Source organism: Meleagris gallopavo, chromosome 1 (genome assembly GCF_905368555.1).
Source record: "Meleagris gallopavo chromosome 1, MGAL_WU_HG_1.1, whole genome shotgun sequence".
Taxonomy (NCBI): domain Eukaryota; kingdom Metazoa; phylum Chordata; class Aves; order Galliformes; family Phasianidae; genus Meleagris; species Meleagris gallopavo.
In genome coordinates, this window is record NC_139404.1 from 66,226,635 (window position 1) to 66,243,877 (window position 17,243).

Genomic DNA, 17,243 nt, shown 5'->3' on the forward strand with positions numbered 1-17,243 from the left:
GTCAGTTTAATTTGTTTGGATCAGATTCTGATTTTCTATCCAGGTGAAAAGGGGCAACTACTTTATTTCAGTTAGATCATAGCTTTTCTGATATAGTTAGTAGTAATATAAGATTATTCAACTTTATTCTAGAAGTTAAAAGACTTCGGAGATCTCGCACTTTTCAGGACAGAGAATGGTCATTCATTAATGATGATATAGAAGACACCTCCATTTGTCATCAGCTAACTTTTGAGACGTATCTTAACTCAGTTTTTTTCTGTAGTTTTGCATAAACATTTTCCTTGCTATCCACAGAACACATATATAAAGATATTGTTCATCAGGTGAAACTGTCTGCTTCAGATCTGCACAAATGATAATTATGTTTGAAGAGTGGCTCTACTGCTCAAATCTGAAATACAGAACCCCGGAACAATTCAAGTAGGTCAGGGACTCAGGAGAGTATCTTTTCCCAGCTCTGCTCAGAGCAAAGTGCCAATCTGGATTAGTTTGCTCAGGGCCTTGTTCACTCCAGTGTTGAATTAGTCAAAGGATGGTGACTTCACAACCTCCCTGGGCAATCTATTCCAATGTTTGATCACCCCCATCATGAACAATATTTCCTAATATCTAATTGGTATCTCTTGTTGTAGGTGGTGATTGTTGTGCACATCTTGAGAAGAGTTTGGTCTCACCTTCTCCAGAAGCATCCAATAGGTAGTTACAGATATCAATAACATCCTTCCTCAACTTTCTCTTTTCCAGACTGAACAGACAGCTCTCCCAGTTCCTTCTTGTCCATAGTGCACTCTGACCTTGGCCAGCTTGGGGACTGACTGCTGGACTTTAGACCAGTTTGCCAGTACTTCTCTTCAGAGAATCAGAGAACTGTAGGAGTTGGAAGGGACTCCTGGAGATATCTAATCTAACACCCTGCTAAAGCATGTTCCCTACAGCAGTTTACACAGGAAAACATCCCGAGAGGTCTTGAATATCTCCAGAAAAGGAGACTGCACAACTTCCCTGGTAGCCTGTTGCAGTTACCCTCAAAGTAAACAAGTTTTTCCTCATGTTCAGATGGAACTTCCTATGTTCTGATTTGTGCCCATCACATCTATATTCTGTCACTGGGCACCACTGGAAAGAAACATAAAATTTTACAGATTACTATATAGCTGTATGGAAGGTGAGAATCAGCACCAAATGTCTTTCCACACATTTTGTTTATCTGGTCTGGCTCTGGCCTGCATTCCCATTTACCTTCTTATTACAAATGACAGAAAGCTGTTAAAGAAAGTGGCCAAGTAACTTCTCAGACTTCACAAATTACATGTCTGTGGCTAACTGTTCTGGGCACTGTCAGGCTGTACTGGACCTGGCAGAGAATCAGTCATCTTCCTTCACTTTCTGCTCCCCGGTGTTCTCTTTCATCTCTACCACTCTCTTTTTCCTGTAGCATTTTACTCATGTCTAATAATTTGCAACAGACTATAATCTGGAATGGACACTTTGGCCATAGCCTGAAAATAAGATAGGTTCGAGCAGCACATGAAGCTGAAGTAAGAAGCAGCAGTCACTGCAGAGCAGCTGTGGGGCTCCATTCTGTGTGATGAAGAGGAGTCTGGGGGTGTGAAAGGGGAGTATATGCTTGGTGAGTGAGGTGATCTTCCACCTGCAGATAGGAGTCTTGCTGCAACATGAGGCCTGCACTGTTGATATGGGCCCAGCAACCAAACAACTATCAGGTCTCCATGCTGACGGTCCGGATGATACTATCTAGATGACATGGTGCAGCCTGAGAGCCTATGGGTCAGCCTCCTTAGGTCAGGGAAAAGTAATACCAAGATTGACTCTGGAGTTGCTTTAGCTGGCCCTTAACCAAGGGCCGTGAAGACACACAAATGAACTGTGGTGTAACGGGGCTGTCAGCTGCTCTGAGTGAGGTTCTCTGCAAGATCCTCATGCAGCTTGGGCAGCTGGTTAACGGTGGCCAAGGTTGAGTCCCCTCTACGATTTGCTTGAGCCTGACTTACCTCAGGATCCCCAGGCCCTTTGGATCAGACCCAATAGAGAGCTGGCATAGAGTGCAGCAGGTTGCTTGTGGAGCGCTGTCTGGTGTATAGACATAAGGACTTTTCCTAAGGACTTCTTCCACTGGTTTGAGCCCACAAGTCATCAGAGGGTTACTTGTGGCTGGCTCAACTGCAGATTCCCTCAGCTGGATTTAATGGTAGGGTGAGAGTTGACAGGGTAGTATTTGCCTTCAAGTTTCCTTGCTCTGTTTTTGTGTGTGCAGTGATGCTCCACAATGAGTAAATCTCTGTAGGACATACCTATCAAAAGGCTTTTTGCTGAAATTTATTTAGTTTCTTATAGAATACTTTAACCTAGTATTGAATACATACTTCAAAATATCAGGCAGTTTCAATGTAGCCATGCTAACAAATCAAAAAATAAACCAGTTGGCATCACCAAGCATAAATGTGTACACTAGCAACAACAAGGTGACTCATCAATTACTGCTATGAAATTCTACACTGATAAGCCTGCCCATTAAATATGATAATATAGATAAGCAGAAGATAAAACAGGCCTCCAGGGTCTCTCCTTCTGGCCTGAGGACCTGGGAACTGGCCACTCTAACAGATAAGTACTTGCCATGGAGACTCCCTTCATATATACAGCCTTATCTCTTTCACCCTCATTTGCTTTTTTTGTGCTTTTCATCTCTTTTTGCATATATTTTCTTCTGAAAGTACCAGCAGGGCAGGAGCTGGTACAGTACAGATTTGAAGTGTAGACTACTTGGTGGATAAGGAATTAGTTGGATGGTCTGGGGTTTGTGGTAAGCAGCTCTATTTCCAAGTAGGAGCTAATGATGAGTGGTGTCCCACAGGAGTCTGTCTTGGGACTGGTACTCCTTAACAACTCTATCAGTGACATAGATGATGGAATTGAAAGCACCCTCAGCAAGTCTGCAGAAGACACCAAGCTGAGGAGTGCAGGTGATGCAACTGAAGGAAGGGATGCCATCCAGAGGGACCTTGACAGGCTTGAAAACTGGGCCCACAAGAACGTAATGGAGCTCAACAAGACCAAGTGCAAGTTGTTGTGCCTGGTTCAGGGCAATCCCAGATATACGAACAGCCTGAGAGAAGAACTCAATGAAAGTAGCCCTGCAGAGAAGGTCTTAGGGGTTCTGGAAGATAAAAAAACTTAACATGAGCCAGCAGTGCATTTGCAGCCTGGAAGGTCGACTGTATCCTGGGCTGCATCAAAAGAGGGGTGGCCAGCAGGGCAATGTGTGTGATTGTTCCCTTCTTCTCTGCCTTCATGAGTCCCACCTGCAGTACTGCATCCAGGTCTGGGATCCCTAGCACAAGAAAGATGTGGAGCTTTTGGAGCAGGTCCAGAAGATGGCCACAAAGATGCTCAGAGTGCTGAAACATCTCTCCTACAAATACAGGCTGAGGGAGCTGGGCTTATTCAGTCTGGAGAAGAGAAAGTTCCAGGGAGGCCTCATTACGGCCTTCCAATACTTAAAAGGAGCTCATAAGCAGGAGGGAAAACAACTTTTTACACAAGTAGATAATAATAGCAATAGAAATAGGGGGAATAATTTTAAACTAAAAAAGGATAGATTTAGATTAGATGTCTGGGGAAAATTTTTAACTGAGTGTGGTAAGGTTCTGGCATAGGCTGCCTGGAGAAATTGCAGTTGCCCCAATCCTAGAGGTGTTCAAGGACAGCTGGATGGAGCCCTGGGCAACCTGATTGAGTACATGATTTAGTGGTTGGCAACCCTGCCCACAGTGGGGGAATTGGTACTGGATGATCTTTGAGATACCTTCCAACTCAAGCCATTCTATGGTTCTGTGACAGTCCTCTCAGCCATGACATTTACCTACAAGATCTGCCCCTCTCCAAAGAGCACAGCTCTGCAATATTATGATTAGCTGTATCAGCTGGCACAAAATATACTTGGGCAATGATGTGTTGTGAAAAGGATCAAATGAGGTCAGGGAACTTTATAATCTGACCTGCTGTAAAAAAATATGACTCTGTACATTGACCTTCTTCATACTATACCTAAATGTGGATGTAATCGCTACAGATAGCAAACTTTTGAAATCAAAGCTGTGAAATCATAGTATGTATTTAGCATTGATCTACAGAGAAGTAAAGAGGGATCTTTTCAGCCCACATGCAAGAGTCCAGGAACTGCAAGAAAGCATACCGAGCAGAGGGTCTGCATTTGGAAATCCAAAATAATGAAATGCCCTCTGGATGAAGTAGTTTTGACTAAGTCACATCACCTGACAGCTGGGAACAACACAAGGTGCATCAATTGCCAAAGTCTCTTCTGCCTCTCCATTCATTCATCAAAATGACAGTATTGTATTACACGGCTTTAGGTCAGGTAACCAACACAATTGATTTCACCTGCATATTTTTGACAACATCACTTATTTCCCTCAGTACTACCACCTGAGACGTATTTGAAGGGGATCAATGTTGTGACTGGCCTCAGTAGAGAGATCTGAAATTAAAGGAGATGAAAATGCTGCTGCTTTTTATCAAACTGGAAAGAGAACGGTGAGCTTGATGTGAAGGTGACAAGGTAGAAGCAGCTCAATTTTTGTGTTGTTCAAGAAAATGGAATGAAGTCACTCACCATAACAAGGATACAGACGGCATAAAGTAAGTCTGATACAGAGGCGGACATGGCCCAGGAGTGCAGTGTTCACCTACCAAGCCATATTTTCCTCAAACTCCAGATTCAAGACTGCTATAATGAAAGCAGATCTCTATGAAACCCTGCTGATAAAATGTGTGCTCCATCTTCATCAATAGCAGTGCCAAAGCACAGAAGAACAATGCTCAGTTAAGAGAAGTTATTCAGAGTCTGTGGAGGAATTTTTTAGTACTAGCTTGCCATGCCTGTGTTCATCTGGCTCCAAATGTGTCAGCGGTAGTCTATATTTTGGGTTGTAATACAGACTAAAGAGATAGTGAAAGCTGGAGGGAGAACTTGGTTTCATATTTTTCAAACCCACTCTCTCTTTCTGTTACATTAACGCAGAAAGCGGAAGTTTGCATGCAATCCTGCAAGGTGCTGAGTACTCTCTTTTTATTTAAATTACTGCATTCAAGATCATGCACACTTCCCAGAATAGGCCTTATTTCTAAGCATAGGCAAGATTTGTTAAGGAGCACTGATTTCCCCATGGATTTATATGGATGCTAAAAACAGAAGCTAGTATAAGAAGCAATTTAGATGAAGTAAAAGAATTGGAATTTGCCATGCTACTGTATTGCTTCTGTTTTACACCTTGGTCATTTCCTTTGTGAATGATTAATTAGGCTCCAAGGATTAGATTAGGCAAATGTCCTGACTCAGAGCTTAATAAAAACATATGAAGAAATTAAATGGAAAATACATAGTAAATAAGTAATATATTTTACAGTGAGCTTATTTTTGCTAGGTCAGGTAATTTAGTTCTCTTAACCTACACTAAATGCATGTGAAGTATGACTGCAAAATAACTGTAGAAATCTCTCAGAAGTTCAGACTAATGCACAGAAACAAAATTCATTATGCCTCCAAAATTATTTTGCGCACTGAAGTACCCAAAGTGAAATCTGTTGACAGAAAATATATTTTCAAGATTTAGACCATAAAGTGCAAAGCAGTAGTAACTTAGGTCTTCAGATCAAAAAACAAGGAAAAAACATTGAGTTTGTCACCACTGAGAGATCCTTCAAACTCTATCTATCTAAGCATCAATGTCCATGTGTTTTTCATGCCTTTCATTTTTCCAGTAGAAAGGGCTGGGACATTATGCAGTGGTCCATCTTCCTCAGAAATATGAGTACCTATTCAAAGTACCTAGCTGGAGATGTCCCAATGAACAATTCATTAACTACCTCCTGAAAGATTTCCCTGTCTCTCTTCTCATCCATAGTGGTAGGGCACACATCTCCAGAACATAACTGACATGATTCTGATCCATGCTGGCCCTGCAGGACTGAGTTTACTGATGATACAAAGCACGTTTTATAGGCTGTACCTGTTTAAGACCAGTTTATTGGCAAAACAGGTGAGAATATATAGGCTTCTTGACTTATCTTTGACTGGTAGGCTGGCAATATTGCCAAGAAGGAAAAACAAATCATTCATATTCTGTTTTTGTTTTGTTTTGTTTTGAATTGTTTTTTGTTTTTTGTTTTTGTTTTTTTTTCCCCTGGACATTTAATTAGAAACAAGCGGAATTTGGTAACATTCCTTACACCTTGTCTGTAATTTCAGTGGATCAAGTGTTCCTTGGAAAGACATGTCCATCATCTCCATTTCATTCTCAGTACGTATGGCAGTCAGCAGCAATGATTAAACCTAAGTAGTTATTTATCACAAAACAAGGATCAGGAAATTTCTGAAGGTTTGGTTTATTGTTTAAGAAAAAAAAGACCAAGATTTACACGCAGGTTCTCAACTTCAGTTGAATACACTGAAGGACCTCAGCAGGATATCTTGTAGGAGATTTTCAATGGGAACAGTGAAGTCACAGAATGGTTGATGAAAATAACATAAAGATGATTGAAGGCCAGTTTACAACTGTTCTTCCTATTCCGGGAAATTTTTGAGACTTAGGGAAAAACAAACTACAAAACCACAAAAAGAAATCCAGAAAATTGAAGACTGTAGGTCCTGACATCACACCAGAAAAGATTAATGTATGTCAATGAAAATGAAATTTGAAATATTAAATACTCTAAGATACTTTTATTGAGATTTGAGCTATTTATTTTCATGTGATTCATTCACATTTCTTAAGGTAATTTTGATCAAACATGGAGCTTTCAGGTGGAAAAACACTCATGACGATTTCTGCAGATTCAAACTTAAAAAAAAAATACAATGCATAATGGGCAGTGAATTGAGAACTACATCTTTCTTGCAAGTGCCTTTATTTTGATGAATCTGCATTTTCTGTGGAAAGATTTAAAAAACTTCAACCACTCCTAGTCATAAAACATACAGGATAAAACCCACTCCTCTTATGGATATGACAGCTCAGAAAATGATTGTGCCTCAGGAATAACTCTGTTTTTAAGATGTCTCAGGCTGAAATTCTGAGATGTTCAGAAAATTAGTTCCTTGACATCTCTGAAGCATTTGGAATCAACTTACAGTTTTGAAAATACAGGCCACTGCATACATGATAAAATGAGAACCCAAAGTATTTCATTCACATAAAACACTGCTTCCAATAAAGTACATAGATTGCCTCCTATTTATTTCGATGGAAACTACAACGAAGAGCACAATAACACTATTTGATATAGCAAATTCTCAGCTACAAAACACTATTTTGGAGCATAGTCATCAGCAATAGCTATACATTTTTGCCAGTGATGAATAAAGGCCTGCATGCTGCATTCATAAAAACCTGTACCAGTGGAAGTTACCCACTATTGCTGTCACCACTGCTGAAATGCATCACCCACCTCATCACTGCACTCACATCCACTGTTTGGTCTCCTAAAATTTCAGCAAGTGTCAATGAATGGCAATAGGTGACATTTTTTTCTCATGGAAGAATTCAGTGACAACCCTCTGCTTCATACAGGCTTCCATGTCAGATGCCATTTTGTCAGACTGCCCCGCCCCCCTGTTATCATCTGTCACACAGCAACAAAATGTAATCAGATATCAGTGGGGAGGTTCAGCCTGTAATGCTATTGCACCAACATCCACTCCTGATGTTGTGGGACATCATAAAACAGGAGGCATTACTTTCTGAGCAGCCCTTATATAAGTTGTTGAATCATACTGATCCTATTTTATGACAACATAAAATGATCAATCTGACATTTTCCACAGTTAATATAATATGACTATCACTCCTTTGCCTTCTCTGGAAAGCTAATAAATGACGACACACATTTTTGATGACACTGCATTTCTGTTATTTATCAAATGACCTCTAATATTTCAGTTGCCTTTATCAGCTAACTTGAAAAATCGATATCTGTGAGATTCCAGTATGCACAGCAAACTATATAAGCATGAGGTTTGTATTGCTGGCCTCAATTTGTTACTTCAGACCATCTGACCTACAGGTTACTCTTAAACCCTCTCGTCATTTCACTGCTATCTGATTTGCAGGAATCGTAGGCTTAAGCAAACATGTCCAACCTCAGTGAGGCAGAACTCATTCACAAGTTTAAGGGGATTTCCTTTACCATCAGGTCTTCTCCAGAGCTTTTAAATTCCTTGGATGCTTTTGATGCTAGAGAAGATGACATCCTTTTGGTTTCCTACCCCAAATCTGGTAAGTTCTACTTCTATATGTTAACTGCAAGATGTGTCAATAGTTCATTTCATGTTCTCTGCTTAACTTACTTGTGAAGTGTCTGTAAAAAAAAACAAACAGGGAAGGATGTTTGAATATGTGGGTATGTTATGCTCTCAGTCAGTATTAAAATAACAAAACAAATTAAAAGAAAAAAACAAAACAACAAACCAGAGCAAGTGCAACACCAAAAAAAAACCTCTATTTGTTTAAATAAATTTTGATTCTGTAATACAAAATACTGTCAGATGTTCTATATATTCAAAAGCAAATAAATATTTGTTTCTTGTAAGTAAAATATATACTCAAAGAATTTTCCTGAGGACCTTATGCATTTAATTATGAGCAAGTGAAGAGGTGTATTAAGTGATTTTTATGGCTCTTGTCTGTAGATACTTGTAGATACTTCTTCTTCCTTCTCTCCCCAGTTCTCTCACACACAGAAACTCACACCAGGGTGGAAGCTCAATTAGTTATCTTCCCAGTAGCCACAGTTATTATAATGATTCTCTCCCTCCATCCCTAAAAAACAGATAATTTCTAAATAAACAACAGAAATAATATAATTATCTCAGCAAACAAGCAGTCTGAATTTTATTCCATGTATCTAATGAGTTTGTTTTGATACAAATATCAGTGCTTTTTAGAGAGTTCGTAATTCAGACACAACAACAATTTTTCCAGTATTTATGGATCTAGAGCCAATAGGAGTACTCAATTACATAGTTTCTTGAATCTTGGGGTTTAACGAACTATTCTCACATGCGGACTGCACGTTCCATATATTTTCTCATTAACAAATCTTCCTTCCTTTCTCTTCTTCTTTCTTTTTTTCCTTAAAACTAACTTTCTGAAGGCACTCACTGGCTTGCAGGAGTCATAACAAAGCTTTACAATACTCCCGTTACATTAACAACTCCCATTGAACTTGGAGACATGTCCAAACTGGAGGAACTGAATCAACTGTCGTCAAAGAGAATCATCCCAACACACTTAGACTACAACATGCTGCCTCAACATTTTAAGAATAAAAAATGCAAGGTAAGTCAAAAAGTTATAAAAGCTGTAAGATATAGTAAATGTCTGTTAGGCATCTATTCCGTCTTGTTGATCCTTAAACACTTTAAAATGACTTACAGTTTCCAGAGGTGGTTTGCTGTGTACATGAGAGGCTCATAAAAATCAGCTCTGGGCCTCAGATTTTATGTTAGAAGTTCTAAGATTCAGGATTATCCAAATCCAGACTTTTGGGGCAAGTCTAATTTCAATGAAAGGCAAAAATTGACATTCTGCAGCTGTTGTGTGAATGTGAAGAAGTGAATGGTTTTATATGTTAGGTATGGGAGTTAGTTTTACTCAGGAGTTAAAAGAAAACCGTCTCTTTCATAAAGTATAATCATTTTCCATCGGTAGGAAACATACCTTTGTCTACAAAATAGTGTTTGCTAACCACTGTTTATTTCTGCTTAAACGGGAACAAATAAATTTCTATCTTAATGCCACAGTCATTAACGATGGACCAATCCTGAAGGAAAGAGTTTTGACACTGGAACCACATGTGAAAATGCCACATTTATGCACACAGCTCCTACAAAATAGACAGGACATCAACATTAATAACCATATCATCTTCATTTACAGATGATCTATATCATCAGAAATCCAAAAGATACTGCAGTTTCCATGTATCATTACTACCGAGAGAATCCAAACCTTCCCACTGTAGATACCTGGACTGCTTTCCTTGACTTGTTCTTAAAAGGAGATGGTAAGGATAGGTGTTACATTTTCTTCCTTCAGCTCATATTACTATTGTTAATATTATATTATTATTCTAAATAGAAACAGTTAAGAAATATTAATTATGTGAAAGCTCCTTGCTGAACTCCTAATTCACACATCCTTAGATTTATTATTTTTCCAAGATGCTAAACTAAGAACAAGTAATAGGATACTGTCTTCAGCCTTTCAAGGGTGTATTTTGACAGGTGGCTGCAGGCTGATGGAGTAGACATTGTTTGAAGATGCCCAGAGGGCAATATATGGCTTAGTGTCCTGCAGAAGGGCAGGTGGCACACATGGAGGTTGTCTCCAGGCTGCTCAGAGAGCCTAAGTTTACAGGCTTAGTGCCTTCATCTTGAAAGTGGTCTTGGGTGACCCTTCAAAGGGAGTCTAGACGCTTTCATAAGCACCTCTGAACACACTCTGCCTGATACGTTGTCTAAGTCCTGGGGTCCAAAGACCAAGGACATGAGTGAGATTTGTGTGAGTGGCAGCAGTGGCAAGGAAGCTGACAACAGGACTATATTCTGGTTATCCACTCCCATTTTTAGTGTTTTATTACTCCTTTGAGGACATGAGGACATTCCTACCATACACCCACAGTGATGATAACAGCAACAATGATAGACAAGCTTGAAAAATATCAAAGCAAGCTGCCAGTGCAGTCCTTGTCAGCTTATATCAAGGCTCCGGAAGTCAGTCTGTATTTTCTGCTGATTTGTGGATCCTGTGTTTCTAGTTCAGAGCAGCCCTAAGACACATGCTTCGGTGATGTGCAGGATCTTTGCTTGTTTAGTAACACCCCTGAACATCAATTAGTTAAAAAAAGAAGAGGATAATACGAAATTTTAAAAGCAGCTCCCATTTGTCTGTGAATTAATAGTCTTCTGCTGTTTTCAGTGTGCTTATGCATGGTACAAAAAGATAACTATGTTGGTTACAACACAGATTTATGTAAGAGGTGATACTGGGAGAGAGGTTGTCATTTTTGCTCTTAATAGAAACATACAAAGATTGTGTTGCTTGGCTCGGATCCTGCAGTATACTTGCAGAGTTAAGAGAGAACAGAGTTAAGTTGAGAACAACGGTGAGGACACCCAGAGAAAAGGGATGCTGTCTCTAAAACTGTTTGCTGTACCCCCAAAGCCAAAAGGGTCTCTGACTTTCAGGTATTGGAGGCAGGATGGCTCACCCCTATAGCATGAACCCACGGAGTAATAGCTCAAGAACAGCAGAGACAATAGTGGTCTTATAGTCTGAGAGCTTACAGGATCTAAAAATCATTGTTCCTTTTTTTTTTTTTTTTTTTTAAATAGGCAATTTTGGTTTCTTTGGACACTTGTCCTGATAAATAGGTTATCATCCTGATAGAAACAGGAAAGAAAAGCAGCAGATACTCCAAATCTATGTGTAGACTCTGTGACTCTGGAAGCCTGCCCATTTCTTAGGATTGGGCACTTGCACAGATGTGGGCTAAGGGGAAGCAGGTGCATTTGTTGAGCACATCCCCAGTGGGCTTTAGCAGGCTTTAATTGCACATTGTGGTGCACTGGTGCTCTGCAATTAGACAGGGTTTTCTGGCAGCAGGTGGATACAGGCTGAAGCATTCAGCAAAATACCTAATACATCTCAAGGTTTGCAAACAAAATGATGTCCTTTATGATACTTAAATATTTTACTTTTATGGTAAAAGTATAATGCAAGGTCGCAGTTCACAATTGCTCTGTCCATGAAGTGCTCATTATCCTGGAGGAGGCTTTCAGCTCATTTGTCAATGCAGGCAGTCTCATCTTTGAACCAGAGGAGTCAGAATTGCTTTTTAAAAATAAAGCTGAAATTTAGCTGTCTTCCTATTATTCAGCAAAGGGAGCATTCAGACAAAGCAAGTACTGTGAGTCAATTATAAAGCCATGAGTTACCTGTGTGGTTGGCTGCCTGATGTATTTTTATAATAAATAATTTTTCTATCAATTCTTCCTTAACTTTTGAAAATATACATAATTCTCCTCTGCTAGAGCAATAGTGTGCTCCGTTTAACAGACTCCTAATTTTGTTTCCTAGTGTCATACTTATACTTACAATACATTCATTTCCTAGTTTATTTTCCTAGGGTTTTTTAATTATTATTTTGACCACAGACCGACAGATATTTGCTGAGATGCTCAGATCTTGTTGTGCCCATACATTTGCCTTCACTACAGGCCTGTCCCTAGATTTGGATTTATTTCTACTGTGGCACTATGTTCCATAATAATGTCACTTTGATATTTAAAAAAAAAATCCAACAGGAATGGTAATTTTGAATCACTTCACAAAAAGAATTTAATCAGATTTAGAGGAACATAGGGTGCATACCAAGAAGGAACCATTCCCCTAAAAATTTGTGAGATATGGAATTATTTATTAATCAAGCATACATGAATCTCTATGGGTTTTCTTTTCAGTGGTCTGTGGATCCTGGTTTGACCATTTCCTAAGTTGGGAAGAACATAAAAATGACAAAAATATACTGTTTTTGTTCTATGAAGACATGAAAAAGGTAAATATGCACTCTGTTCCTGTTTTAGAATGAATTGCTGATAAATAGAAATAATCAAAATATCAAGGAGGAAATTCTAATGAAAATAATAATTTCCATGCCAAAGGAAAGTCTAATTATCACTCAGAAATATAAAAACTTTATTCTTCCTGTATCTCAGAATCTCCCTAAGATTGTGAAGGAAATCAGCATATTCCTGGGTATAAGCATTGGTGATGAAGACATCCAAGATATCTGCAAGAAATCATCCTTCTCAGAGATGAAAAAGGACACAGAAAAAGAAAACAGTGACCCCAGTCACACCGTCTGTGCCCTGACATCCAACAGGAAGCTAATTTTCCGAAAAGGTAAGTTTATTGTCCTGACTTAATACAGAATCATCAACTGGCAATTATCCAACAGAAGCCTAGATAATTTTGAAGACATTTTGAGTCACTCCCAGGAAACATCAATTGGATTCTCCAATTTGAAGCCTTTTGAAAAAAAACATTCTCTAAGTTCTTCAGTTGAAAATGCATGCTTATGCTAGAGAAACATGGAGGGGGTTCTTAAGTGTTTGCTCTGTATGAGCTTTGGAGCTTAAAGGAAAGTTCACAGAACATTACTCTTTATCTGCATTTTTGTACCTAAAGTTTACCGTCAGTCTCTCACAAGCCTCTATGTGTCTCCTCTCGAATTACCAGTGAAGGTCACTTGGTCTGCTAGAATGGAAAAGGTGCATTTCTTAGGAAGGAGTCTGCTGGTAGCCTTTATCCTCTGTACTCCCTGTTATCTTACTGAAATGTTCCCAAAAAGAAATATGCTGACAATGACAACAGAAGAATAAATGACTCAAATCATCCTGTGACCTAACAGATCACCTTAAGTTCTTGGCCAAACTGAGATCTGCAGTAAAACCTTCAGCAGTTCGTAGCTCATATGTGACTTAAAAAACATGCAGAGGAGCTGTTTTCTTGCTACTGGGTTATATGCTGATAAGGGTGAGATGAATTTCAGCTAGCAACTATTTGCCTCTACTAAAAGAGTCCAGATAGAGACCTTTAACAGCAAGCATCTAAGATGAGGCGAGATGCCTCTGCTGAGATGAGCAAGAGCTCTATTTCCATCCTGAAAAGTTGTTACTCTTCATTGTGCCTCTTAGTATTGCTGGCACTGCCAGGTGACACATTATGAGAAACAAGCCTTAGGGCTTAATATGGATGATGATTCAGCGTCTCCCATCAAAGTCTCACCAAATCAATAAAATAATTACTCATAATCATGACCTATCACGACATATCACAGAGACTACGGTTGATAATACAATAACAATTTGTGCCAAGTGCAGCATTAATAAAACTGGTCTGCCTTTGATTTGTTTCATTGCTCTATATTGCCTGATTCACTGTTCGTTTACTGTCCCTGCTCCTCCAGGTACTGTTGGTGACTGGAAGAACCATTTCACTCCAAAACAGAACTTACAGTTTGATGAAGTATTCAGTGAGAAAATGAAACTCAGCAAAATGGCAAAACATCTCACCTATGAATTCTAAATTCGTGGGAAGAACAACACTTACCAAAAATGCAGCCAGAGACATTGTTGGGAAAATCTGGATGAGAGCTAAAAGAAGTTCAAAGAAAAACAGCTGCTCTTGGAACTGATGCCATGAAGACGTAAGAAGCACTGACCACGTTCATTTACCTTGTTTACATAAATTTATCTATCAGCCTTATTTTTCACATAGTCAAACAATGGAAATGTGGAGAAGGCTTGTAAAATAGAGATTTGGGGACAGGAAAATTCTGGCACAATGCTGGAACTGAACTCAATCAGAGGGCAGATTTACATGGTTTTATAGCCAGGTGTCAGACCCATTTTTTTTTTTACAACTAAATCTACTTCAACATTTATTTATTTTTTGCTCTAGGTGTATACAAATGGACTTCTTGGATCTGGTTTAAAAATTTTACCTAAATATTAAGAAAAAAAATCCTGTAATAATCTGTATGTCTAAAAACACGTAATAAAAAACAACTATTTAACCCTAGACTGAACCCCTTCCTCATCTACTGTGATTTGGAAAGTGCCTATTTTATCAGACTTTGTTATTGATGCTAGAATTGAAAAACGTAGCAGTACATTTGAAGATTTGCAGTTAAGTTTGTGTATAAAATTTTGGTTTGTTTTGTTTGATTTGCTTGTTTTTTGTAACGGTATGTGCTTCTCTGTTGTAACTTATTTCTATTAGATATTGTATAATATCTGTATTTTAAATGAAACTGATATCAATTCATGCAGATTTCAGCATTATAAGTTTTTTCATTCTGCTTTCTTCCTGTAAAATGCCTATTTCCAGTGTTTTGATGAAACTCTTTTATTTCACTGCCCTTGCTCAGTAGAATACAATAGTTTCACTGTGGCAAATAGAGCAGTATATGGAGTCACTTTAAAGCAAACAAGACATGTTTACCCAGCCCCGATAAGACAGGTATTCTAAGAACCAACAGTCTGTGTTCACATCTAGGGAGTATTCTGGGAACAGAGTGAAAACATTTCTTCTGATTTACTGAGTGATGTGGTTTCTGTCTGCACCTTCAATTTGCTGTGCAGGCTAGCGTTAAGTACTCTGCTTCCTACCTAGCTCTCACCAACCACATAATTCCCAGCAAAAACTGTCTGAAAAGAAACTCATGCAGACAAGCACTGTTACTTTGTTCCGATTCCTCTGTGCTTTGCTCATCTTTTGGATGAGCTGTTTCTGAAAAGTTGTGGTAAGACCTTATTGATAGTGAACAATTCACGCTTTCTCTAGACACACAGCTCTTTCAATTCACACTTTGTTTGCAGAAGGTAACATCAATACTGACTGGTGTGCATCTGCATGAATGATACAGGTAGTTACATGCTGAGGACATAAGTGAGAGGTAAGCCTATTTAGCAACACTCCATTTCCATATACGAGTTCAACCCAATTCAAGGCAGATGCTGCTCTGAGCTCTGTTTTATGCTAACAACCCATTTGGAAACCAGAAGCTTGTTTGTGCTGGTTTGCTCCTCTGATACTAAAATCTTTCTCTTTTTAAAATGTCATGAACAATTATTATCCTTGGATGCCTTTCAGGTGTCCTTCTTCCACTTTTAATAAATGGAAAGAGATCAGCTAATGTAGATGTGTTTATTAACTGAGTATGGCAATGATTTTAAAGGTCACACAGCATTTGAGGAAAGGGAATAAGAATGTTAGTAGGACTTCTGAGACACAGACAAAGGTCCACAAAAGCTTTTCCCCCATCTGAATTCAAGATCTACTTGAAAAGGAGGAATAAAGAAATCCAAACATCAACTCACACAATTAACTGAAGGGAAGGAAAGCAACGGAGAAGTGAAGGAAGCTTTTGATTTGGGCTGGCAGAATGAGGCAGCAGGAGCCATACTGATTTGTATAGTTTTACATAGCATTCATGCATGTGCTCACAATACCATACTGTGCAGAAAGGGACAGGGTGTGGACATGACATCTGGATTAGAGAGAGGGCTAAAGCATATAGTCCTGAATGGCTGAAGGGATACCATTATACAAAGCAATGAGCAGTTTGCTTGCTGCTTGATCCCCAGCATTGCATTTCAGAGCTAAATGGACATTTAAAATAAAGTCTCTTTCAGAAACACCTTGTAATTCTATAGCATTTTTCATTTCCAGGTACTTTAAACACAATTTTACTCTAGTCAGAGAATGCAGCCAGTATCGACATAGAGTGCAGCAACTGGCTGGCCATGAGTGATAGCCTGAGAAAGCAAGCTGTTTGTCTAAGAAAGCTCCTGCTAGCAGGTCAGTCCTAGGCATAACAGGCTGCACCACGCAGTGCAGCAAAGTTGGCCTATGTCAGAGATCCAGGCAGCTGGGCTGGGCACTTACTGAAGGATGGGGGTATGGCATCTGCTGGCAGCCAGGGCATCTCAGCAGTTGCTATGTTTACTATTTCTTTCATCTTCTTTGCTTTGCTCTTCCTACTTTTATTCCCACTCCTCTTATGATGGCTGTAACATTCCATCCCCAATTCAAGCTGAATTTTTTAAAGAATCGTCAATCTGCTTCCACTTCTCATTTTGGTCAGCTGTGGAGATGTTCTAAAATCTTCAAAACTTCCATAGTAAGACACTGTAAATTTTTGCTTCCTTTTCTGTTTTTCTTTTTCTTTTCTTTTTCCTAGCACATTTAGAACTTTTTGGAGAGAGAGAAATAGAAAAATACTGCTCCAAAATGAACCTAGACCACAGTAACTCTGGGAGAAACAAGACCTGTGAAATCTCTATTACAATGGTTACAATATGGTTTTCCTATTTGGGTAATATATTTCAGCAGAGAAAGGGCTCTTCTGAAGATTGATTTAATTGGTGAGGACAGTATTAAAAATTTATGCCATCAGAGCCAAGAAGTGAGGATTATACCTGCTCTTGTTAAAGTTAGCTTGCTTTGCTTGCTAGCCAGGCTTACCTGGCCTTTGTGTCAGATGAAAACAAGAGCAAGACCACTTGAATGGCTAACGAGAGGGAGAGCAACACACAGATTCCAGATTTCACACAGATTTTCTACAAAAAGTCC

The 17,243-nt window shown here is 39.0% G+C and overlaps 1 protein-coding gene across 1 annotated transcript; it reads left to right on the forward strand.

The window, feature by feature from the left end:
- Positions 1-8,100: 8,100 nt before the first annotated feature.
- On the forward strand, positions 8,101-15,649 carry LOC104912373 (sulfotransferase 6B1-like). Its single transcript, XM_010715885.4, has 6 exons — positions 8,101-8,318; positions 9,196-9,380; positions 9,981-10,107; positions 12,566-12,660; positions 12,821-13,007; positions 14,074-15,649. The coding sequence occupies exons 1-6, from the start codon at positions 8,174-8,176 to the stop codon at positions 14,190-14,192; spliced, it is 858 nt and encodes a 285-aa protein (XP_010714187.1). The 5' UTR covers positions 8,101-8,173; the 3' UTR covers positions 14,193-15,649.
- The last annotated feature ends 1,594 nt before the right edge of the window (positions 15,650-17,243 follow it).

What these genes read in the sequence shown, in the direction of transcription:
- LOC104912373 (XM_010715885.4), top strand. Translation starts at nt 8,174, where the DNA reads ATGTCCAACCTCAGTGAGGCAGAACTCATTCACAAGTTTAAGGGGATT. An exon ending in TTAAGAATAAAAAATGCAAG is followed by an intron (nt 9,381 to 9,980) that starts GTAAGTCAAAAA and finishes CTTCATTTACAG; the next exon opens with ATGATCTATATCATCAGAAA. An exon ending in CTTGTTCTTAAAAGGAGATG is followed by an intron (nt 10,108 to 12,565) that starts GTAAGGATAGGT and finishes TTTTCTTTTCAG; the next exon opens with TGGTCTGTGGATCCTGGTTT.